This window comes from Phoca vitulina, unplaced genomic scaffold (genome assembly GCF_004348235.1).
Source record: "Phoca vitulina isolate PV1807 unplaced genomic scaffold, GSC_HSeal_1.0 scaffold28, whole genome shotgun sequence".
NCBI lineage: Eukaryota > Metazoa > Chordata > Mammalia > Carnivora > Phocidae > Phoca > Phoca vitulina.
In genome coordinates this window covers 1,247,356-1,274,538 of record NW_022589731.1, presented here as the reverse complement: position 1 = coordinate 1,274,538, position 27,183 = coordinate 1,247,356, and the positions used below count along the sequence as shown (strand labels likewise).

General features: G+C 40.6%; 1 protein-coding gene across 1 annotated transcript in view; it reads right to left on the bottom strand.

Annotated features, from left to right (window-relative positions):
• The window catches only part of GBF1 (golgi brefeldin A resistant guanine nucleotide exchange factor 1), a 117,304-nt gene that overhangs the window by 88,955 nt on the left and 1,166 nt on the right, over positions 1–27,183 (bottom strand). The window contains 2 exon segments of the mRNA XM_032422953.1: positions 12,789–12,855; positions 15,106–15,211. Of these exon segments, the coding sequence (XP_032278844.1) occupies positions 12,789–12,855; positions 15,106–15,201 (163 nt within the window). The 5' untranslated portion in view covers positions 15,202–15,211.

Genomic DNA, 27,183 nt, shown 5'->3' with positions numbered 1-27,183 from the left:
TCCTTCCAAAACAAACGACTCCATCCTCAACCCACCAAAAGGACTCAAAAGCATGGCCAAGCCATGTGTAACATAACATACTATCCTCCTTTCCCTGAACAATCAGCTTAACATCACATAAAAGGGATCAAGGTGCAGAGTGACTAGTCAGGCACAATTACATCCACAATCCTATTTCCTTGGGGAAGAATACTTACTCTAACATTCTCCAGGACTGTTATGACTCAAATGGTCTCAAATTAATCTCTGCTTTGCAAAAGCTGACTCACCCTGAGAGAAACAACCGTATAAAAAGAACTGCTTCAGCCATTAAAAAAAAAAAGGAAGGAAATCCTGCCATTTGCAACAACATGGATAGACCCTGAGGCTCTTATGCTAATTGAAATAAGTCCATTTCAAGAGAAAGAAATAATGTATCTCACTTATATGTGGAATCTAAAAAAAGCTAAATTTAGGGTACCTGGGTGGCCCAGTCTGTTAAGCGTCTGCCTTCGGCTCAGTTCATGATCTCAGGGTCCTGGGATTGAGCCCTGCATTGGGCTCCCTCCTTGGTGCAGAGTCTGCTTCTCCCTCTCCTTCTCCCTCTGCTCCTCCACCCTGCTTGTGCTTCTCTCTCTCTCTCAAATAAATACAGTCTTTAAAAATAAAAAATTAATTAATTAATTAATTAATTAATTAAAGAAGCTAAATTCATAGAAACAGAATGGTGCTTGCTAAGGGGCTGGATAGTAGGAGAAATGGGAAGATGTTGGTCAAAGGGTATAAACTTCCAGTTATACGATGAATAAGACAGCATGGTGACTATGGTTTAACAATACTGTATTATAAACTTGAAAGTTGCTGAGAGTAGATCTTAAATGTTCACACACACACAAATTATAATTATGCAAGGTGATGGAAAAATATTTATTGTGGTAAAAATATTTGCAAAGTATACTTGTATCAAATCATCATATTGTAGGGGCGCCTGGGTGGCTCAGTCGTTAAGCATCTGCCTTCGGCTCAGGTCATGATCCCAGGGTCCTGGGATCGAGCCCCGTGTTGGGCTCCCCGCTCGGTGGGAAGCCTGCTTCTCCCTCTCCCACTCCCCCTGCTTGTGTTCCTGCTCTCGCTATCTCTCTCTCTGTCAAATAAATAAACAAAATCTTTCAAAAACAAAACAAAAAACAAATCATCATACTGTACAGCTTAAACTTACATAAGGTACTATGACAATTAAATCTCAATAAAGCTGGGGGGCAGAAAATAACATGTAATAGAACTTTAAATAAATGAATAGAAAACAGAGAAGATAATAGACAGATATGCTTTATTGAAACCAAAGTTGATAAGGATAATATGCAGATACAATAGTCCACTGGTTTCCAAATGTCAAGGGGGCTAAGGCACTTCACAGAATGTCAAGAACTCAACACCCTCTTTGACTCCTTGCCCAAGAAATAACATTGCAGAGAGACAAATTCAAACCAGTGCTAGAACAGAAGTAAATCACAAGCTCTCTCTACTAGAGCTCTGAAACTTTTTGACCATGACTTAGAGAAATATAGTTTATATTACAACTCAGAATACAAGGTCTCTAACTAAAACAAAAGTTCCCCAAAATAATACTTATCCTTATTATGTGTGATGCATGGATACTTTCTATTCTATTCCTTTTTTTTTCCCTCCCTTCATAACTGAAGCTGGTACCAGAAAACAGGGAAGTGCTCAAAGGGGTCATATCAAAGGAACAATGACACTAAATGGAAGGGGCCAAACTCAAAATGATGTGAGCACCAAAAATAATCATAAATGTAATAAATTGTAAAACACTGAATAAATATTCACAAGCCCCCCCAAGGGGGAAAACCCTCATTTGCCACCACTAGTGATCATTATTAACACTAACTCCTTACTCTGAAAGTAGGCAATTAAAGGAAAATAATTAAGCATTTTCCCTGCTTTTTTAGGAGAAACTATGGTTCATCCTCCAGTTTATGAAAGAAAGTGGTTCTTAACAGAAAATGCCAGCTAATCAATGTAGAAAAAATGAATTAGAAAATCACCATTTTGTAAACCCCACTGAAATAAATGACTGGCAAAAATTCATCAGTAGATTATCATTAGGTAAAAAGATATTAGAGAACAGGATAGTCAAAGGTGCCAAATTATTATTTCACAGAGTACCTATTAACTGCAAAGGGAAAAATAAATTTACAATGAGGAAATGTGGCAATCACAACCAAAAGCAAGTAATCCAACTTAACACCACCAATAGTGGGGACCAACCTGACAATATATACTTCCTGTGGTAATATGAAATACACAGTATCACCTACAAAGTACTCTTGCCAAAATGTTTAACCTGCATCAAGTTAAGCCTTTAATCCTAACTTCTAGAATATAGGAATATATGAGATAGAGGAACAAGTTAAATGATACCACAAGGACACACACAAACCAGAACGTACAACATTCTAAAGATAAATGGCCTAGGGGCGCCTGGGTGGCTCAGTCCTTAAGTGTTTGCCTTCGGCTCAGGTCATGATGCCACGCTCCTGGGATCGAGCCCCGCATCGGGCTCCCTGCTCGGCGGGAGGCCTGCTTCTCCCTCTCCCACTCCCCCTGCTTGTGTTCCCTCTCTCGTTGTGTCTCTCTCTGTCAAATAAATAAATAAAATCTTAAAAAAAAAAAAAAAGATAAATAGCCTAGTGTCCTCAAAGAGTCAATGCCAAGAGAAAAATATATGGAGAAAACTATATTAGATTTTAAAAGTCTAAGGAGAGGGGCACCTGGGTGGCTCAGTTGGTTAAGCAACTGCCTTCGGCTCAGGGCATGACCCTGGAGTCCCAGGATCAAGTCCCACACCGGGCTCCCTGCTCAGCAGGGAGTCTGCTTCTCCCTCTGACCCTCCCCCCTCTCATGCTCTCTATCTCATTCTCTCTCAAATAAATAAATAAAATCTTTAAAAAAAAAGTCTAAGGAGATATAACTACCTAATGAAAGAGAATTTTGCTTGGATTTTGGTTTGTAAAACCAGCTATAGCTATAAAAGGCAGTTTGGGGGCAAATCAGAAATTTTTAATGTGGACTGGATATTAGCTAGTATCGATAAATTATTGTTTCTTAGGTGTGATAATGGTACTATGATTATGTAGGAGAATGTCCTTATTTAGGACACATGCTGAAGAATTCAAGGGTAAGATGCCAACATGTCTGAAACTTATTTTCAAATAGCTTATAAAAAAATAATACACACATATATATGTATAAAACAAATAGGGCTAAATATTAATAAGTGTGAAAATAAGTGTGCAGAATTCTTCACAATAAAAAACTGGGGAGAAAATGCTGTGTGACCCTTTAAAATTATTTCACAATCGGGGCACCTGAGTGGCTCAGTCATTAAGCATCTGCCTTCGGCTCAGGTCATGATCCCAGGGTCCTGGGATCGAGCCCCGCATCAGGCTCCCTGCTCTGCGGGAAGCCTGCTTCTCCCTCTCCCACTCCCTCTGCTTGTGTTCCCTCTTTCGCTGTGTCTCTCTCTGTCAAATAAATAAATAAAACCTTTAAAAAAAAAAAACGAGGGGTGCCTGGGTGGCTCAGATGGTTAAGCGTCTTCCTTCGGCTCAGGTCAAGATCCCAGGGTCCTGGGATCAAGACCCACATTGGGCTCCTGGCTCAGCGAGGAGCCTGCTTCTCCCTCTCCCTCTGCCTCTCTCCCTGTTCATGCTCTCACTCTCTCTCTCTGTATCTCAAATGAATAAATAAAATCTTAAAAAAAAAAAATGATTTCACAATCCACTAACGGAATGCAACTTGCAGTCTGAAAGATACCACTCTAGCCCATGGTAGGGCAGTCATAATACCTTAGCTCTCACTTTATTATCAATTTGGAGCCAGTTTTCTTAAACCTGTTGTTTGTCCAAAGAGAAGAATGAGCCCTCATGAAAAATCTCACGTGGAATGAGGCTTTCTTATTCTGCAACCCCTTGTTAGGAGTCTCTCAAGTTTTGTATTTTTTCTGCCAATTAATAACTCAGTTTATTTGAAAGGAAAAATAATCAGTGGAAAAATTCCTACCAGTGTCAAGGAAATTTCCTTTGTCCCTCTACTTTTAGAGGATTTTTCCCAATGCAGGGCCCATCACAGATAACATTGAAGTCCTTTTGATCCTTTTCCTCCCTAGTTAATGTTCCCAACTACCCTCAACCTCCAGTTCCCAAGCTGCTTTCCAGGACACCTGGAAGCAAGCTGCATGACTGACTACAGAAAAACCCTTGCTCCCACACTACATCTGGCCCTGCCTTTCCACCAATTCATATGCCAATTTATTGCCCTCTGATGTACAGTCTATCAGGCCACTTCCTGGATGATCCCACTTCACACTGGGCCAGAAACCCAAGGCAATAATGTGAGTTCTACAAATGGGCAAGTAATTGCTCAATAAGCGTGGAACAAGGCAAGGTCAGTTGTGATGTGTGCACATGTGGCAGCCCTTCACAACTCAACCTACAGTGGTAACAGTGGTAACAGAAGGCTGGTGTTACAGAAGAGGTATGCAGTGAGAAGCCAGACAACAGGCAGCCAGGAGTGCTTGTCCATCTAAGTCCTTCAGGATCTCCAAAGACCAAAGTAAAGAAACAAAAGCCTTAAACCTGCTAAGGAGCATCTTATCTTCTGGTTTCCAGAAGCAAAACTGAGAGCTTAAGGGAGTCACTGCTCTCCATCAACCAACCTTTCCTAATGAGGTGATCTGAGCTGAAATGATCAAATCTTCATTTTACTCTATACCCAGTTCTATCTTCTAATGGGTGCCAGGAGAGAAAAAACAAATGCACTCATCCTTTCCATTAACATATCCAATATCACTTTAGAAACTAGGGTGACCAATTAAGCATCTATGAACATAAAGAGGTGGTTAGAGAAGGCAAGGCTGAGACAAATAACTCTACTATCTCTAATCAAAACTGCACGTTAAATTTCAAATATCTGGCTTCTTCTGAAACTCTCTTGGCATTTACTCTGAGTGGGTGGAAAAGAAGAAAGAGACTCTGCCTGCATCCTTGTTAAAAACAAAGCAGCAGCTGGCTTTTCCTCTTTTTACTCATCTGACTGCTGCCATGGCAAGCTGGGCACATACTCAGAGAGAAATTTCAGGCCTCAAGAGGTATCTGTGCCAAAGAGGACAATGGCAATGACAGCAATACCAGCAACTTTGATGCCCACTTCAGACCACACTGTCACACCATCCCTTAACCTCTACTAGAAAAAAATTAGGCTCCTTTGCCTCTGCTTCTGAATCCAAGCTATTAAGAAAACCCTTTTTATCATAACCCACTTTCAGATACATGTAGTAAATTTGTCAGCAAACTATTTTTGATGGCTAAATGTGTTTAAGTATTACGGAGAGAAAAAGGGAGAGCTGGGCTCATAAGAAGCCAGACTATGCAGAGCTGATTCTTCTCCTCAAAGTCTTCATTTTTCTAATCTCTAGGACAAACAAATGTTTGGAAGAGCTTCTTGGTTTAGAAGTGTCAATTGAGGAGGGTTCAGATCATTCCCAGGAAGGACAAAGTCATCAAATTACAGGCCTCTTAGAGTCACCTTGTTGATATGAATATTCCCTGGGGAAAAAAAAATAATCACAGTACCTTTATTTTCTCTAACTGTGCTGAAATGCCCACAAGCCTGAAGCCACTCAAGCTACCAAGATTCTAAGGTGCCAAAGTCAGTCTGATTCAAATTCAGGTCACATCCTAATGTGTTGCTCAACGATCTCCAAACTAATACAATCTTTTATTTATAGAACAAAAAAGTCAAAAAGGGCACAGGAAATACATACTTACATAAGTGTGCCCAACGTTGTTCTTCCAACACTCAACCCATTACATGAATTTGTCTGCCAGAATTTGGTTCTTTCAGTCTCCAGTTAGGCCTTGAACAATTCACAAGCTCAATTTTTCAAGTGGGACAAAGCTAATGACTCATTCAACTTTCTTCTCATGCTGACTAATAATGAAGTATTACTTACTACTCCCCAAACTACAGGCCCCTACAGAAAAAGTGAGTACGCACTCAATCAGTATGGGAGATGATAACTCTAGCAAAATTTTTATTCAAATAATGTACCCGTACTCAATCTTTTCCCTGACAGAGACTACTTAAGTCTCTTTCCCTAATACCTTCCCATGTGCCAAATAAAACAGATTAAACTTGAGGTATGAGGCATCCTTGAACAGTTTCGCTTCTACTTAGAAGGGTATTTCTATGAGACCTAAGCTAGACAGGTGTTAAGTCATCGTTCCTCCCAGGTTGGCTTCCAGACTCTGTTTAAATGTTCTCTATAAACCTCTGGAGGTTATATGGATTCAAACCTCCTAGCTCTGAATTCACAGAGCTTGAGACAGACAGTACTCTACAGGTGTGTTTGTCCAGGATAAACTATATTTAAATAAACTCCTGATACATCATCCACTTTCTCCAGGCACCTGCTTCTCCCTCTTAAACTCAAGTACACCATATCTTATTGTCCAGTAAAAAAAAAAAAATCCTCTCCCACAGAGTTACTCTACACAAACCACTGATGTCTTTCGGAATATCTACTTCTGGTGAGAACTGCTTTATATGAAAAAGCCAAATAAGCAAATATATAAGCTATAATTTTTATTCATTTCTTTGGCTTGTTTGTTAGTAAGACATGAAAAGATGGCCATAGACTGCCCTCATTCACTATCAGCCATTCCATGCCTGACAGGGAACCATATGGCACAGAACAGAAGCCATAAAGGTTAGCCTTGGAATGGTCAGCTAGAGCCACTAGTCTTGTAAAACCAGTGGCTATGAGCTGGCTATACCATTACAGACCCAATTCCTAAGTGCCTAATCAAAATGCCTAGCACATAGCAGATATTCAACAAATATTGGTTAGAAGCAATTTAATAACCCTGACCCAGAAGGAATTCAAATCTTGGTGAACCCCAGCAAAAAAAGGTCCAAGAAGATAAAACAATTCTACAGTTAATACAGATGCTTATACTGGGCCTCAAGACCATCTTAGTCTTATGCTGAATATCCCCAATCCTCATAGGTCCTCAGAATTTTAAATGACTAGAGTTAATTCTCCAAAGGCAAACTCACACCCACCCCACTGAACCCCCACCATCCCCAACACACACACCACTAAAAAGTCTCCCTCAAGCTCTGGCCCTAAGAGGTAATCCCTTAAGATAAGAGAAGATTCTGGCTGTGATACTTTTAGACTATTCCGCTCTCTCTGCTTTAAACCAAACATTTCCTGGAAAAGAACCTCTTTGTAATGATCTAAGTTTAAAGACCAAGGACAAAGACAGACTAAATCTGGAGGCAAATGACCACAGTCAAACACCACAAATCACAACTGACTAGAGCCCTTTCCGTGAAGCTATACTGGATGAGGGCACTAAGGCTTGCAAGGACTTGTCCAGTTGGGGAACAAAGAGATCAAAGACCATACACCATGTTGGCTAGAAGGATTCTTCTAAACTGCTTATGTTCTTTTCTTCTTCTTCTTTTTTTTTTTTTAACTGCTTACTTTCTTCAGGCCTAAAACCAGGAGCAGTACCAAGTATCCTGATATTTTCCTTTCCCTTTCACCCCCCTATCCCATGCCACAGATCTTACCACCTGTCTAGCAGTTAAGATTGAAGATAACTTCAATATGCAAGAGCCCCCACAAGATCTCTAGAAGAATAAAAGGAAACGTGTCTTTGGAATCCCAAACCACGGCAGGGTTTGGGAAGATGTAAGGGAGAAGCAGTGGTCCTTCTGCCCCTAAGGCCAAGACACCCCGGCCCGGCAGGCAGCACAGAGTTAACTACCCACCCGCTTTGAGAAGCACAAAGGTACATCACTGCAACATGCCTAACATTTACATTGCCTCTCTCTGCTCATTAAACAGGTTTTGGTTAAATAATGAACAAACTGTATTACAGACTCCGATGAGAATTCCAAAATTATAAATCAACTGGGAAAGCCCATAGGGGCAGACAGACAGGGAGGGGGGAGAAGGATAATATTGACTAATATAAAGGGCGCAGCTTGACAGTGGATATTCCTGCCACACCTGATCAAACACACTCCGTGGGGGGAGGGGAAAGAGAGCAAGAGAGGGGAGATGGGACAAGACAGCCTGAAATTTGCATCCGGAAAAGATTAAAACGGATTCTTTGGGGATAGAGAAAATACATAATATATATTACTATAAATGCAAAACTGTACTAAAAGCTAACTCAAATGTCAAAGATTACAGCTTGAATAAATTTAAATATAAAAGCCATGTGCTTCTTGAGTTAATGAGAGAGACATAAAAGGACAAACTGGGCCAGGAGGCTGAAGAGAGCCTTATGCTGCCTTTGCTGGGTAATGGGTTCAGGGCACAGCAGCAGCTACAGAGGCTTCCCTCCATCGCTCTGAGTCCTGAGGAAGAACTGGCGAATCCCATTACTCTTCAGCCTACATTTGCTGTTTTTAAAAATTAAGATGTAATTCACATACCATAAAATTTACCCTTTTAAAGTGTACAATTCAATATTTTTAAAATATATTCACAAAGTTGTACAACCATGACCACTATCTAATTCCAGAACATTTTCATCACCCCATAAAGAAACCCTATACCCATTTGCAGTCACTTCCCAGACCCCCTCCCAGCCCCTGGTAACCACGCATCTAATTTAACTTTTCAGAATAACCTCCTAAAAGGATTCCTAAGAGGGCTTAAAGACCAAATGAGGGGCAGCACTCAAGTCTCACTAATGGTGAGCTAAGGTTTTATCCAAAATAGCAACATGTAAACTTTGCTCTTAGGTACCCAGTATCTTCCAAGTGCAACCATCACTTTAGATTTGGTATTAGACTATTTTATTACTCTAAATGCTACAGAGCATGCAGTCATCATGCAATTTGGGCAAATACTAACTGTGAACGTAGTCCAGAAACATGTATCTGTGAGAATAACTGGTATTGAGTTAGCTAACCTTATTAGAGACAATGGACTTATTTCTTCCACAATGCTCAGATAATACTCCTGGAAGAGTAGGTAGTGCTTATCTACTTAAAAGATCCTCTATTCACAAGAAAAGAAAAAAAAATAATTTTGGTTTACTGACACCGTCCAATGAACTACCCATTTCCAACAGTGATACTCCTGACCAACCAAGCCAGCAGATAGCCTAGAAAAAAGCAAATAGAAAGCCTTTTTATAAGAAGAGTCTAAGCCCAAGTCAGTTTCATGAGTTAAACTGAATGGAAGTCCTAGAATTCCTGCCATACCTCCTCCAGTCTAGGTGGGACACCATTCCCAGTCACACAGAGCAGGCAGTCCCTTCAGTTTCTCTTTCCAAGTTCAAAACCCTTTCCCAGCCTCCTACCATTAATGCATTAATAGGCTTCCAAGAAAGCAGTCCTCCTGACACTGCCAATCAGAAAAATCTGTTTGTCTCAGTAAAAGAAACAAGAAATTGGTCATGGACTACAGAGTCCAGGACCACAGGGGCAGCTGACCCATAAACTTGCTCCTGGAAGCCAGCACTTTGTGGGGGGTCAGAACCAATCAGAAGACTATGAAACGGGGGCACCTGCGTGGCTCAGTCGTTAAGCATCTGCCTTCGGCTCAGGTCATGATCCCAGGGTCCTGGGATCGAGCCCCACATCGGGCTCCCTGCTCGGCAGGAAGCCTGCTTCCCCTCTCCCACTGCCCCCTGCTTGTGTTCCCTCTTTCTCTGTCAAATAAATAAATAAAATCTTAAAAAAAAAAAAAAAGACTACGAAATGTTCCATTTTGGGTCCACTCTGTCATTTTTTCAGGCAGGTAATATGTTAAAACCTAAGAACAATGAGCAACCCTGAGACGCCTGGGTGGCTCAGTCATTAAGCGTCTGCCTTCAGCTCAGGTCATGATCCCGGGATCCTGGGATCGAGCCCCACATCGGGCTCCCTTCTCCGCAGGAAGCCTGCTTCTTCCTCTCCCACTCCCCCTGCTTGTGTTCCCTCTCTTGCTGTCTCTCTCTGTCAAATAAATAAATAAAATCTTAAAAAAGAAAAAAAACAATGAGCAACCTTGGCAGACACCATTTCAACATCTGCCCTGGAAAATACTATTACCTTCTTGCTCCAGGAGAGAGCTATGTTCCTAGTACCACTGACAGAACTGGCTCCTCAGCACATCCTGATTTTATTAGTTTGAAGCAGCAGATAATCTGGATTCCTGACTCAAAGATAAAGGAAAATTAAGCAGAAGACTCAACTCTGGCAGCTCTTAGATGGTCAAGAAACCCCAAGTCCTGGACTGCACCACTCACCACAGATATGGTCTCTTGAGATATGTCAGGGATATGTCAGGATAGAGAAAACAAGTATGGGATATGGATTAGACGGCAAGAAGGAAATGTAGCTCTGTCAGGATAGCAGCACCGGGGCGCCTGCGAGGCTCAGTCATTAAGCGTCTGCCTTCGGCTCAGGTCATGATCCCAGGGTCCTGGGATCGAGCCCCACATCAGGCTCCCCCCTCAGCAGGAAGCCTGCTTCTCCCTCTCACACTCCCCCTGCTTGTGTTCCCTCTCTCACTGTCTCTCTCTCTGTGAAATAAATAAATAAAATCTTTAAAAAAAAAAAAGGATAGCAGCACCATCTCAGCTCCTCAGGGTCTGCAGAGTGCCCAAAAGGCCTACAAGGCTACTCCAGTCTGATCTCAGCCATTTTGGGTGTTTCCAACCACATACAACACAATACTGTGTATAAATTGTTTGTCAAATGTTTCCAAGTATACTAACATATTTAATCCTCTTCACATCTCTTAAAAGATAGTACAGGTGACCCTTTAACAACCCATGGGTTTGGGCCACCAACCCCCCCTTGCAGCTGAAAATCCATGTATAACTTTTGACTCCTCAAAAACTTAACTAATAGCCTGTTAACCAGGAACCTTACTGATAACATAAGCATATTTGCATATAATGCATATTTTATATGTCATATGTATTATATATTGTATTCTTATAATAAAGTAACTAGAGAAAAGAAAATGTTATTAAGAAAGTCATAAGGGGGGAGGCAGCTGGTGAAGTCAGTAGAGCATGCAACTCTTGCTCTTAAGGTTGTGAGTTCAAGCCCAACACTGGGTGTAGAGATTACTTGAAAATAAAATCTTAAAAAAAAAAAGTTATAAGGAAGAGCAAATATATTTACAGTACTGTACTGTATGTACTGAAAAAATCCACATATAAGTGGATCTACATGGTTCAAATCTGTATTATTCAAGGATCAACTGCACGCTGAACTTTGGCCACCAAAAAGAGTTGTAAATACCTACTCACTACATTTTCTTTCTAATTGGGATAGGTAGGCATATTTATCTGTAAAGTCAACAAAAAAAAAATCTGTGAAGTAGCCAACTTCCTAAAGCAGCCAAGTCACTTACAGTACAGGCCATAAAATAAGAACATGCCACTTAGTTGCAGCTTTAACCCTGCTAACTGGCTAATAACCGCTTCCTCTATACTTGATCTTTGGCTAACATTTCCGATGTTTTTCAACTGAGCGAAATTGCTCCTTTAAAAAAAACATGTAGAGAACGCTTAGATAACTTCAGCCCATGTTTAGGAAAGTAAAAAGGAGTTTTTCTCCAGATATTCTCCTACATTTCTCATGAAAGGAAAAAATGTGTTATTGCTTACTTAACTTGCAGAAACCTAAAAACTATTTCAATTGTTCCACTCCAGGAATATAAATTGCAAAAGTCCTTTTTGGTTGACAGAGGAACATAGCTCTGAGGCTTTCCCCTTCCATCTCTCTCCCCTTGAAAAACCCAAGGGTATTGAGATTTGCCTACTCCTTTGACACATACATATACATAATGGGAGGCACTTCCTGCATACATTCTCTTCTAATTTCATAAACAGAAGCAATGCAGACCAGGGCACTAAACCAGGCCTGAATTCTAGTTTTGACTCCACCTCTTAGGATCAATGTGACCTCAACTAAATCATTTAAAATGTCTCTGGGCTTCAACTTCATTCATAAAAAGGGGACAACGTCTGTTACGCCTCCTTCACAGGATTGTGTAAAAGTTCAATAAGGTAATAAACATGAAAGAGGCTTTGAAAATTCTAAACATATGAATATTACATAGTTATTATGATTAGGAAAACAGGGAGTAAAAAAAGGGACAAATGATTTTGGGAATACATGATGACTGAAAGATCTATATTACACACAAACAAGGCCCTAAAAGTGACAACGACTTTCTATAAGAGAAGGATTTTGTTGCAAGTACTAAAAACTTGACTTGTAAAAAATAATAATAAAAACTTCACTTGTGCCACTAACTTCCTACTTCATGGCATGCATGAGACAGAGAAAGAAAGTAGTTAAAACAAGACCAAAAATAACTTCATTATAACTCAAACAATAAAGGGAGCTTTAATTGTATGAACATTGATTCCCCACTAAAGTGGAACATTGTACCAGGAACTCAAGGAAAAGGATCAACAATGCAGTAAACCAGGGGCAAACTATACCCATGAGCCAAACCTGGCTTGTACCGGTTTCTGAAAAAATTTTTATTTACCACTCATTCATGTAAGTATTATCTATGTCTGCTTTTGAGCTACAATGGCAGAATTGAGCAGTTGCACAGTTGCTAGGGCCTGCAAAGGCTAAAATATTTACTATATAGTCCCTTACAGGAAAAGTTTTGTCTATCCCTACAATAAATCAAACACATGCTTTTTTATCAGTATAAATAATCCTACTTAGATGTGGGGACTTACCTGTTATATTGTTTAAAACCTCCTTTAGATGACTGAAACTATGCAGCAAAGGATCCCGTTCTTCATCCTATAGTACATAGGTTTAAAAAAAAAGAGTCAGTATCAGACAAAGAGGAAAAAGGAAATAACAGATAGATCAAAGGCACTTTGAATCCAAGGATTAAGTTTCCCTTCTGAGGAAAATAAAGTTAGCCATGGTTCAGTTTTCCAGTTCCCTAATCTCCTATTTCATAAAGATACTCTGGGCTTAACTAAAATAGTAAACCCTGAAATACTAAATCTATACTATAACCACAGCACTCAAGCTACCATAGATTGCCAGGGCCTTTATATGTGCTATGGTCTGAATGTGCATGTCCCTTCAAAACTTGTATGTAAAAATCCTTATGTCCATGTGATGGTATAAGAGGTAGAGCCTTTAAAAGGTGGGTGATTAGGGCCTTCAGAAAGTGGTGAGGGCTCTGCCCTCATGAATGGAACTAATACCCTTATAAAAGAGGCCCAAGAGAGCTCCCTTGCTCCTTCCATCATGTGAGGAAAAGTCTGAGACCCAGAAGAGGGCTCTCACCTGACCATGCTGGCATCCTGATCTTGGACTTCCAGTCTCCAGAACTGTGAGAAATAAATTTCTCTTGTTTATAAGCCACCTAATCTGTGGTACTTTATTATAGCATCCCAAAAGACTAAAATAATGTATTATTCTATCTCTTCTCCTTCTTTATACTCATTATATAATCATACATACTCATTTCAAGACATTGCTGATTCTACTCTCACTTCTAAACCATTTTTATTTTTTTAAGATTTTATTTTTGGAGCACCTGTCAGGCTCAGTTGGTAGGACATGTGACTCTTGATCTCGGGGTTGTAGGTTCAAGCCATGTACTGGGTGTAGAGATTACTTAAAAATAAAATCTTGGGGCGCCTGGGTGGCTCAGTTGTTAGTGTTTGCCTTCGGCTCGGGTCATGATCCCAGGATCCTGGGATCAAGCCCCACATCGGGCTCCCTGCTCAGCAGGAAACCTGCTTCTCCCTCTCCCCCTCCCCCAGCTTGTGTTCCCTCTCTCGCTGTGTGTCTCTCTCTGTCAAATAAAAAATCTTTTAAAAAAATAAAAATAAAAATAAATAAAATCCTAAAAAAAAAAGTCTTGGGGTGCCTGGGTGGCTCAGTCAGTTGAGCGTCTGCCTTTGGCTCAGGTCATGATCTCAGGGTCCTAGGATTGAGCCCCACATCGGGCTCCCTGCTCAGCAAGGAGTCTGCTTCTCCCTCTGCCCCTGACTCGTGCTTGCTCTTTCTCTCAAATAAAATAAATAAAATCTTAAAAAAAAAAAGTCTGGGGCGGCTGTCTGGCTCAGTCAGTAGAGCATGGGACACTTAATCTCACAGTTGTAAATTTAAGCCCCACACTGGGCCTGGAGCCTACTAAAATAATAATAATAAAATAAGATTTTAAGTAATCTCTACACCCAGCATGGGGCTCAAACTTCCAACCTCGAATGAGGCAGCCAGGCACCCCTAAACAATCAATTTTTATAAATGAACATGAGAAATTTCCAAACACATGTACATATATTCACTGAGTTGGAAATGTCTAAACTTGTTTTTACAATTGTGCCAAATATTGTTTTATACAACTGTGCAAAAAATATCCTTGAACATACATATGCAACAAAGAAAGACAGCTTTACAACAAGTAAATTTCTTACTCATCTGATTGGCAAGATATGGTCTGCTCTATATACTCCCAAGGAGTACCACCAACAAGCCACACTGCATGAATCAATTTGATAGCTAATTATAGTCCTAGGGAATCTAAAGGTAAGGCATATTTAAGAGGTCCCTAGTGCTACCTTCAGTTGTCCACAAAAATAGCTAGAAGAATAGTATCATCTTTTGGGTCCCAGAGAAAAAAAAGGCAGCCCATGAATTTGACACTAGTTGGAATAAAACAGAAGGGTCCTTGATAGGGCTGCCTGGGTGGCTCAGTCGGCTAAGCGACCAACTCCTAGTTTCAGCTCAGGTCATGATCTTAGGGTCATGATCTCAGGGTCGTGAGATTAAGCCCTACATCAGGCTCCCCACTTAATGGAGAGTCTGCTTCCCCTCTCTCTCTTTCTCTGCCCCTCCTCCCACTCGTGGACTCTCTCTCTCTCAAATAAATAAATAAATCTTTAAAAAATAAAAGGGTCCTTGATACCAAGAACAATTCTGAGTTCCTACTACTCTCATTATTACAGAGAAATTGATTACTGTTTTAACCATGCATCAGATCCCTTACAACTCAGTGACCAAGCTATCTGCCCATTCCCTACTTACCAGTGGAGTATGAGTGCTCCATCGGGCATTTCGTTTGATTGCCCCAACCACAATGTTAATCTCCCCTTGAATGATGTAAATATTTTTATCCACCATCCTGGTAAACCTACCAAAACAGTTAAAAGTTAGTTAATATTTAGTTACTCAGAGCATACCCATGTTTAAATCAGTACCTGATAAGGTCAGAATTATGATTTAACTTCTCAGTACCATGATTTCCCCCCAGTAATACCAGGATGGGATGAAGTCCATCTTATGTTATGAATCCAGCTACCCGGCTCTCCTAGAGTTCTCCAGAATTTCAAGATACAACTCAGAAAGTATCAATCCAGAAAATTTCTCAAAAGCACCTCAACAATCTCTAGCAAGCGTGTCAAATTCTTCAAAGTCAATTGTCCCCAAAATCTCTCCTGTGAGGATTTTAGGTTCGCAGATACATCTATGTCACTAGTTTGTTAAAGATATATTTCAGATCTTCCCTTTGTTGTTCTTTATTCCCTCAATAAAGTAACAGTGAAAGCTTAAGTTAAAAGAAAAGAATGAAGGCTGTTAGAAAAATAGCCTTGGTTTGGAACCACAATTACAATGTCAACTTATAGACTACATCCATTCTACCAAGTCAGCTCCAGAAAACTGGACAGTGGCAGTGATACCACCTTTAAAAAGTTCTGAAAGGTCAAGTTCACTTGCTTAGAGCAGGAACTCTCTAATAAGATAGATTGAAAAGTAGACTCATTTTAAAGCTCCTTCTGTATGAATCTCTGAAGTGAAGCTAAAATACTACGTTAGTACTTTAAGTGTTCCCAACTGAATTATCACAGGATTTTCTTTGCTGCCTAGAACAGCACTTAGAAAAGATATTTAATTCTCTTCCCAGGTGAAAATATAAAAAAACAGAGTATCTTCTTGGCATAGAGAAAACCCTAGGTACTTTTCACTTTCCATTATTTAGAAACCCTCCTCACAAGGACAAAATTTTAAAAAGCAGAAAGGGAAAGGGTGACAGAGGCATATAGTTAGACAAACATTTAGATCAGGCTCCAGGAAAGTTAAAACAGTAAGGTTATCAGGGTAAGGGAAGAAAGAATTCCACAAATATTACTTATTAAGCACCTACTATGCAAACAGCATCTTTCAAAGTTCTAAGGATACAAAGCAAATAAGACATGGATAGAGCTCTCAGATATATGGAATTTAAAAAAAAAGGAACTGTAGTATATAACTCTATGTTACCATTTATGTAAAAGCCAACCAACCCACCCACCCTACATAAAATACTAGATTTGTTTTTGAAAATATGCAATATTTAACATATAGTACAATATAAAAAGCAATAGAACAGCCAGGATCCAGATTAAGAATAATACAACTGAAGTCTCTGTGTATTCTCCCTAATCATATCCTCCTCTCTTTCATCCATACGTCTCACTATTCTAAATCTGATGTTTATTAAACTTTTATGTTGCTTCATACTTTTACTTCATTGATAAATATTTTTATTTTTATTTTTTTAAAGATTTTATTTATTTATTTGACAGAGAGAGACACAGCGAGAGAGGGAACACAAGCAGGGGGAGTGGGAGAGGGAGAAGCAGGTTTACGGCTGAGCAGGGAGCCTGATGCGGGGCTCGATCCCAGGACCCTGGGATCATGACCTGAGCCGAAGGCAGACGCTTAACGACTGAGCCACCCAGGCGCCCCGATAAATATTTTTAAATAACGGTATTATTCTGCATATTTTTTTACTTTATGTAACCAATATAATATTGCATGTATTTTTCTGCAATTTGACCTTTTCCCTTGAAACATTATGTTTGTGAGTCATCCATGTTGCTAAGTGTATTTAATGTATTTTGTCCAGGTAACTTATACCTATGTAAACAGAGAATAAAAGGTCTGGGCAGGGGCGCCTGGGTGGCTCAGTTGGTTGGGTGTCTGACTCTTGATTTTGGCTCAGGTCATGGTCTCTGGGTAAGATAGGCCCACGTCCAGCTCCACACTCAGTGGGGAGTCTGCTTGAGATTCTTTCCCTATCCCCCACCACCACAAACACCCCCGCCCCCGCTCATCGCACCCACACTCTCTCTCTCCCAAATAAATAAATCTTTTAAAAAAAATGGGGGCACCTGGGTGGCTCAGTCATTAAGCGTCTGCCTTCAGCTCAGGTCATGATCCCAGGGTCCTGGGATCGAGCCCCACATTGGGCTCCCTGCTCAGCCGTAAGCCTGCTTCTCCCTCTCCCACTCCCCCTGCTTGTGTTCCCTCTCTCGCTGTCTCTCTCTGTCAACTAAATAAAATCTTAAAAAAAAAAAAGTCTGGGCAGATGTACCCCAAACTCGACAACCATAGTTATCTCTCGAGATGATATTGTGAAATCAGGGTGTAATCAGAGGACACCTTAGCCTTACCTATAATCTTTTAATTTTTTACAAGGAAACTATATTACTATACCATCAATATAATTTAAAATCAATAATGATGAAAGAGATGAAATATAATTTCTGCCCATGAGGCATTTACAGAGTTTAATGGGATCTAAAAGGAAATGAGCCAGAGATATACAGAAAAAAATACATCCTTCCAGTAGGACCATTTGCATATTTTGCATAAGACAGGGCCCCCAGAAAGCAGGAAGTATGAGGGGTGCCTGGGTGGCTCAGTCGTTTCGCGTCTGCCTTCGGCTCAGGTCATGATCTCAGGGTCCTGGGATCGAGCCCCACATCGGGCTCCCTGCTCAGCGGGAAGCCTGCTTCTCCCTCTCCCACTCCCCCTGCTTGTGTTCCTGTTCTCGCTATCTCTCTGTCAAATAAATAAAATCTTAAAAAAAAAAAAAAAAGAAAGAAAGCAGGAAGTATGAAAACCATTATAATAAAGGGAAAAAGGACAGGAACAAATTTTGTCCAGGACCATAATACCGCCTTCAAATCCACAAGAGAATCCAACATAACAAAACATTGATTTTAATGACAATTTAAAGAAACAACTAGGTTAAAGAAAGAAAGAAAAGAAACAACTAGGTTAGTCCCAGAAGACTTATCTGCTTTCCAAATGCCCTAGGCACGTGTTCTCTCCTGACAAGATTCAACAATGAGAACATAACAACAATAAGGAGGAAGAGAACCAAGAAACAGAAGATGAACAAACTCAAAAATAATTCAAAGTATCAGAAGAGAAAAGATAAAATCTCTAGTATCGTTCCATCCTTAAATTATTTAGGCAAGATGAATATGCTCTATATCTCTGGAAGGATTTTGAAGAAATGGCTAACAGAGGTTGCCTCCAGAGAAGGGAAGTGGGGAACCAGGATGAGAGGAAGACTTACTTTTCTCTGTATATTCTTTTGTACCTCTTGAATTTTGTGTCACACATATATATTACCTATTGCCTATTTTTAAATTAGAATAGCAAAGGGGCGCCAGGGTGGCTCAGTCAGTTGAGCCACCAACTCTTAGTTTCCGCTTGGGTCATGATCTCATGGGTGGTGGGATCCAGCAGAAGTCGGGCTCCCCACTTAGTTGGGGGTCTGCTTGAAGATTCTCTCCCCCTGCCCCTGCCCCCACTCGCACTTGTGCATGCGCTCTCAAATAAATAAATCTTTTTTTTTTAAGATTTTATTTATTTATTTGACAGAGAGAGACACAGCGAGAGAGGGAACACAAGCAGGGGGAGTGGGAGAGGGAGAAGCAGGCTTCCCGCCGAGCAGGGAGCCCGATGTGGGGCTTGATCCCAGGACCCTGGGACCATGACCTGAGCCGAAGGCAGACGCTTAACAACAAGCCACCCAGGCGCCCCTCAAATAAATAAATCTTTTTAAAAAATAATTAAAGGGACACCTGGGTGGCTTAGTCATTAAGTGTCTGCCTTTGGGTCAGGTCATGATCCCAGGGTCCTAGGATCAAGTCCCGCGTCGGGCTCCCTGCTCAGTAGGGAACCTGCTTCTCCCTCTGCCTGCCACTCCCCCTGCTTGTGCTCCCTCTGACAAATAAAAAAAGTATTTAAAATAAATAAATAGGGGCGCCTGGGTGGCTCAGTCGTTAAGCGTCTGCCTTCGGCTCAGGTCATGATCCCAGGGTCCTGGGATCGAGCCCCGCATCGGGCTCCCTGCTCCGCGGGAAGCCTGCTTCTCCCTCTCCCCCTGCTTGTGTTCCCTCTCTCGCTGTGTCTCTGTCATATAAATAAATAAAATCTTTAAAAATAAATAAATAAATAAATAAATAAAATAATAAAATAATTTAAAAATAAAATAATTTTTTTAAAGTACTTAAAAAAATAAATTAGAATAGTGAAGAGTAGTTGTATTATTCCATATGTAATGATTAAGAGCAGCCATCAAAGTTAATTAGCTAACATTTACTTCAGCCAATCAGACATTACCTAACACATGCTAAGCAAAATACTAGGCACAGCATACAGAATTGTCACTACCTACCCACAAGGAATTTATAATTTAGTAGATTAGATAAAATATATACATACACACACAAACCCATATATATCTCCGATGCATGAGTAATACACAGTGTCACAGTAGTGGAACAAAGAAAATTATTTCTGGCAGAGGGCTCTGGAAAGGCAACTGAAAAGACAGGATTTGTTGTTGGTTTTTTTTAGATTTAGTTTTTTATTTGAGAGAGAGCACGAGAGAGTGAGCAGGGGGAGGGGCAGAGGGAGAGGGAGAAAAGCCAACTCCTCACTGAGCATGAAGCCTGACAACACGGGGCTTGATCTCAGGAATCTGAGACCATGACCTGAGCTGAAATCAAGAGCCAGATGCTTAACTGAGCCACCCAGGTGCCACCAGACCAGATTCAAACGGTCAAAAATATAAGGAAAGAATAGTAAGGGTAAAGGCTCATAGGCAGAAAAATTCGGTAGGTATTTGGGGGATCATGATTATTCCAAACTGGCTGGAACATTATTCCTAGGGGAATAATAGGAGGTAAAGCTAGAACAGCAAGTGTGGGGCATATCATGGAGGGCCTTCAATATATAGTTATTATTCAGTATGTATACTGAATACCTACCATTATAAAAAATATTTTGGGAGCGCCTGGGTGGCACAGTCGGTTAAGTGCCAGACTCTTGATTTCACCTGGAGTCATGATCTCAGGGTTGTGAGATCTAGCCCTGTGTCAGGCTCTGCACTCAGCATGGAGTCTACTTGTCCCTCTCCCTCTGCTCTTCACCCTGCTTGCGGTCTCTCTCTATCTCTAAAATAAATAAAATCTTTAAAAAAATATTTTGGAAGGCCTGTAAAGGGGCACTATAAAATAAGAATATTTAATTTCTCGGGCACCTGGGTGGCTCAGTTGGTTAAGTGACTGCCTTCAGCTCAGGTCATGATCCTCGAGTCCCGGAATCGAGTCCCACATCGGGCTCCCTGCTCAGCAGGGAGTCTGCTTCTCCCTCTGACCCTCTTCCCTCTCGTGCTCTCTATCTCTCATTCTCTCTCTCTCAAATAAATAAATGAAATCTTTAAAAAAAAAAAGAATATTTAATTTCTCTTTCAAAGAACTAAGAGAATGAGAGAAAACACCCATACTGAAAATAACACAGCAACAGGTAAACAACAACACTATACTACAAATAGCAAAAAAAAAAAAGTGCCAATTATTAACTAGTAAATTAAAGGATCTACCGGCTATTTGGAAGACTTCCCAGAGAAAATAAATTTTGAACTGGGATTCCAACTGAAGTAATCAACCTAACATTTGATCAAAATTTATTAAGCACCAAAAGCTAAGAACTTTCTAAGACAGTGAAGATCTAAGCAAAAAATCACTGTCTTAAGCTTCGTTTCTTAGTAAAAAAGAAACAACTAGAGAATGAAGAGGAATTATTTTCAAGGACCATACAGAGTTCCTTAATCTGCCAAGCCTCTGAGCATTTGTCTCCTCACAGAAGGATTCTCCCAAGGGAACCTGCCCTTCAGCTTCAAATGGGAAGCTCAGATGAAGCACTTGCTACCTGGTAGGCGAAAGCCTAGAACCCCTTGTCACAAAGTCACAGAGGGGGGGCATCTGGGTGGCTCAGTTGGTTAAGCGTCTGCCTTCGGCTCAAGTCATGATCCCAGGGTCCTGGGATCGAGTCCCCCATCGGGCTCCCTGCTCAGCGAGGAGTCTGCTTCTACCTCTCTCTCTACCCCTCCCCCCGCTCATGCTCTTTCTCTAATAAATAAAATCTTCAAAAAAATCAAATTAAAAAAAATAAAGCATTCATTTCCAAAACAAAAACAAGGTCACAAAGGCCTGCAGAGACCTCATTTAAGTATGGTAGAAAAGAATTTAAGGTCTATCTTGTATCAGAAATAACATGAGAAGGAACAACCAAATAAGCAGCAACTAACATCCCCAGCCAGATAAGCCACTGGCCCAGAGACTCTAAGCCACATATACCCTTTGAAAGTACTGTCTGTTTAAAGCTGAGTCTATAGCATTTCCCTGGGGCTCTGTGGCATCCCAGTTACTCACCCCAAGAGGATCCAAAGAGAAGGAGTCACTCTATCAACTAGCAACTCCCTCTAGATCTAAACAAAAGCAGGAGAAACGGAAACAATAAATTGGATCCTTACTTCATGGAATTAAAAAAAAAATCTATTTCAAATGAATTAAAGACTTAAATGTGAAAAAGGAAACTTGAAAAGTTTTAGAATATATAAGAATATTTTTATAATCTCAGCATAGAAGAGAAGCACCTAAACAGGAAACAAAAAACACAACTGGTTTAAAAAACTGGTAAATTAAATCATGTTAAAATTAAAGACATTTGTTCAAAAAACACCATGAAAAAGAGAGAAAAGATAGGTCACAAACTGGGAGAAAATATTTGTATATCTTACACATATAACTAATAGAGAAGCAATATCCATAATATAAAATGTTACAGGGGCACCTGGGTGGCTCAGTCATTAAGTGTCTGCCTTTGGCTCGGGTCATGACCCCGGGGTCCTGGGATCAAGTCCCGCATCGGGCTCCCTGCTCGGCGGGAAGCCTGCTTCTCCCTCTCCTACTCCCCCTGCTTGCGTTCCCTCTCTCGCTGCCTCTCTCTGTCAAATAAATAAATAAAATCTTTAAAATAAAATAAAATAAAATAAAAAAATAAAATGCTACAAAACTATAAGAATAGACATATAAACCCTCCCCTAAATTGGCAAGAGACATGAATAGGCATTTCACAGAATAAGGAAATACAAACAGCAAATAAATATATGAAAACATTATTAACTCCATTAATAATCAAGAAAATTGTAAAATAAGTTTATGAGATACCATTTTACAGCACAAAAATTTTAATCTGACAATATTAGAAGATGGTGGGCGCCTGGGTGACTCAGTCGTTAAGCATCTGCCTTCGGCTCAGGTCATGATCCCAGGGTCCTGGGATCGAGTCCCACATCGGGCTCCCTGCTCAGCAGGAAGCCTGCTTCTCCCTCTCCCACTCCCCCTGCTTGTGTTCCTGCTCTCGCTATCTCTCTCTCTGTCAAATAAATAAATAAAATCTTTAAAAATATATATATTAGGGGGCGCCTGGGTGGCTCAGTTGGTTAAGCGACTGCCTTCGGCTCAGGTCATGATCCTGGAGTCCCAGGATCGAGTCCCGCATCGGGCTCCCTGCTCAGCGGGGAGTCTGCTTCTCCCTCTGACCCTCCCCCTCTCATGCTCTCTCTCTATCTCATTCTCTCTCTCAAATAAATAAAATCTTTAAAAAAAAAATATATATATATATATATATATTAGGAGTTGGTAAAAATGCAGAGCAAGTGGCTAGTGAGTATGTAAATGGATACAACTCATCTGGATTACAATTTAGCATCATCTTGCAAAATTGAAGAACTTCATATCCTATATCTCAGCAATTACACTGCTAAGACTATACCCCAGAGAAACTCACAAAAAAATTTTAGAATAGTGGCCATGGGGAGGGGGAATGTGACTAACAGAGAAGGATATACAAGCAGCCCTCGTTTTGTTTTTTAAGCTGGGTAGGGGACACTGATGCCCCATATATGCTATACATATTCTCTATGTATGAAATAGACCATCAAAAGTTCCTTCTTTTTAAAATCATGGTCTTTGTTGTCTGCCTTTGCACTTACTGTTCCTTTTCTGTTTTGCATATTTTTTTCTCACTCTTGTCCACCTGGTAAACCCTTACTCATTCCATTCAAAAGTCAATGAGAAAGTCAGAATACCACAGTGGTTACAAGAACAAGCTTCAGAAGCAAAACAGTCCTGACTGTTACCACCTTTATGATCTTAGTCAAGTTTCTTAGCCTTTTTGAGCCCCAGTTTACAATTCTCCATTGCAAAATGAAGATAGTACCTCCTCATCTGTTTGTTGTGAGGCCTACGTAAGACTGTAAAGCACCTAGCATGGTACCAGCACTATTTAAACCCTCCAAAAATTAGTTGTTATTACAATGCCTGCTCTGTGAGATCTTCCCTAGCTAACCCACTCCCCCAGAGAGTATTAGTAGTCCTTTTTGTCATCCCATTACACTGTACATAGCTCTAAAGAACTTATACTCATTTATAATTATTCATTTAGTTTGTCTCTCCCATGAGTCTATAGGTATCTCAGGAAGACACCATGATTTATTCACCTTTTTATCCCCAATGCCTGTAAGATAAATGATAAATACTGAAGGAGCAAATGAACAAATGGATGAAAAAACATCAAAGACTGACTCTTCAATATAGTGCAGCTCACATCCAGCTCTTGTGAGAACAATGACTTCATAGAAGACAAGGACTCTAAGCCAGGCAGGCAAACCTTTCTGCATCCCATATTTGTTTCTCTATCTGCAAAACTCAAGAACTTCATATTCTTACAAATTCCACACAGGCTACTCTAAAGACAAAAAGAACCCACATTACCCACCAGTCTATTTTCTTATCTATTTTCCTGAAGTCTCCTCATGTGCTATGTGCATGTTCACATATTCTCAGAAATATATAATTCTTGGGTGCCTGGGTGGCTCAGTCAGTTAAGCGTCTGCCTTCAGCTCAGGTTCTGATCTCCGGGTCCTGGGATAGAGCCCCAAGTCAGGCTCCCTGCTCAGTGGGTAGTCTGCTTCTCCCTCTCCCTTTGTCCCCCCGACTCGTGTGTGTGTGTGTGTGTGTGTTTTCTCTCTCTCTAATAAATAAAATCTTAAAAAAAAAAAAAAAGTTGTCCTTATCCAATAAGAAATTAGATTCTCCAAAGGCAAAGACTGTTTGTCTGCTTCATGGTGCTTTGGTGTCTAATACAGAGCTGTGCAAACCAAGAAAATGGATGGGCTTTCTGAGAGGGCAGAAGCTAAATAACCCTCAACTGGCCCTTCCAAGGTTTATCTTCACTCTCTCAAATATTCCAGAGAAGCACTAAAGATGCAGCTTGTAAGATTCCCAGAGCTAGGGGCGCCTGGGTGGCTCAGTCGTTAAGCGTCTGCCTTCGGCTCAGGTCATGATCCCAGGGTGCTGGGATCGAGTCCCGCATTGGGCTCCCTGCTCCGCGGGAAGCCTGCTTCTCCCTCTCCCACTCTCCCTGCTTGTGTTCCCTCTCTCACTATCTCTCTCTGTCAAATAAATAAATAAAATCTTTAAAAAACAACAACACCAAAAAAAATTCCCAGAGCTAGTCAAGGAATATAACACAGTTCTGTGCTAATAAAGCACAGAGAGTGACCAAGAATTACTGAATTAGTAAATAACTTACTGGCTCAAGAAATTTACCCAGAGGGTGGAGGTAAGTGAAAGTCAAACTAGAAAGAGTTGGTGCCCTGACAGGTCACGACTGGAAAATCCTCCCAAACCCAATAATCAGGCAACCAGTGTACCTCAGCTCCGCCATGACACCTCCTCCCTCTATGGAGATTCTGAGTCTATCCCAAGATGATATGCAAGGTGAGCCACTAAGATATGTCCAAAGATGTCCTTTCTACCAGCCTGGAGATGAAAAATGAAACAATGCTTCTCTCTCTCACTCATCTTTTAACCACTCATAGCACACAAAGTGACAACTAAGGGTGACAGTTCACAGAGTAGGACAAAGATAAAAAGTTAGCCTGTGTGATTATATAAGGAGAACTGCAGTGATTAAGTCTCATAAGGCATGCCTGTCTTGTCTATCAGGGGTCATCATCCACCCATGATGGATAGAATCCAATCCACAGACATATTTGTTCTATCCGGAAAAGGTTTTTCAAGACTTTAACTAGTTGCCAAGAGTTTAAAACACAATGATCTGAATTTCAAGTTTCTCCTGAAAAATAGGAAGACTGGTCATACTGTGCCCACATGCCAGTACACAACAGTCCCTACTACATCCTAATACATTCATACCTGGCTTACTTCCCTCATTTACATTACCTGCCTGATACTCAGGCATTTAAGCTTGTAATCCTTGGTTTATGTGACGGCAACAAATCGTTACTTCCATGATCACTCTCACTATGACTGGGGCTCCAAATCAACAGACTGCTCTATTATGTTTTCATTTAATTAAACAACTGCTGTTGAACATACTGAATATAGAAAAAGAACAATAAAAGCTAAACAGCTGCTAATGATATTTACACAAGCCTTTTCAGCCTGACGGTAAAACAAACCTCCCCTTCTCCCTTCAACTCAACTTCACCATTACCCCAACAGCAGAATCATTCTAATCAGTCACAGTGAACCACAGGGACAGACTGTGATCAATCAACAGAAGTGGCAAACAAAGACGAGGATGATCCTTCCAGAGAGTACTGTATAAATACAGTGTGTCTCCTTAAAAGCAGGAGCTGCACCTTTTGCCTCTCCAGCTGCCCACACTAGCCAGTCTAAGTACCCTATCAATGAAGTTATTATCTAAAAGTGGCAGTCATCATGCATTCTGGAACGTGAAAGTAGTGGAACTCTGAGAACTATGAGTTCAACTGGGATTGGTGCCCGGCTACTCATGAGGAGAGGTGTCTACAACCTGAGCTCCCACGGAGCCAATAAGCATCACTGTCAAGATTAGAAGACACTGTCTACAGCCACCTCTGAAATATAGCTCAAATTCAAGTCTTGAAGGAAGAACAGATTTTCTTTTCTTTCTTTTTAATTGAAGTATGGTTGACATACAAAAGAACAAATTTTCTGATCTGGGGTGAGGGTTGGGGGTGAAAAACTATTCCTAGAAAATGTCCTAGAAAATGACTTTTTGGTAAAGAAAGGGGAAATCTTTGAGGCCTGAGTCACCTCCAGGCCCAACTGAAAAGATGCTGGATTGGTCACACTATCTACTCAAAGACTAGACTGCCTATTATGCAAAAGCCTATCAACTCAACAGGGCACAACAGGGCACATCAACCCAGGTGAGCAAGGCAGGTTCATCAAACCTGGATACTTCCTGGGCTGTCATTTCATAAGCCACTTTCTATTTTTTTGTAGAAATTCTGCAACTTAGATCAGCAAGTTAAAATACAAACTTGTTTCCTGGACCATTTCCCTCCCACTTATTTAAAATTGATAAATACAAACAATGCTATCCCCCACCAACATACACACACACACACACACACACAATTTCAGGAGGGCAGAGGGCATTAGGTAAGAAGAAACTGAGTTTAGTCACTGTCACTCCTATACATTTTTTCCTTCTAACACAATGAGGTTTTGATCCTCCTTGTTAGTACCTCACCTTGCAAAGTCCTGACTGCCAAGGCCAGAACTAGGCCACAAGTCAGGATCACATACTACATACAACTAATCCTAGGTACAGATAACACTTTTTGAGTGTCCATTACTTTCTGAAAGGCATTAGGCTGATACTGCTTATAGCTCATGCTCAAGGTAGGCCATTGTACATATATGCCACTGCTTTTAAGAAGTGGGTAAATTAAACAGAGCAATCCCAAAACAGACCTTTCTATTTGTATCCTCCACAGGGCCCAGAGAAGTGCCTTATATACCTGAATTAAAGGCATAAAACTTTCTATGTTGTGCATTAAAAAACACTATTTACACTATTCCTCATTTCTGAAGGCACTCTGGAGACTTTTACAGTTTTACAATACAGCAGTTTATCAAAGATTACCACAGTGCCATAAACTACTCCTTGGAGTTATGC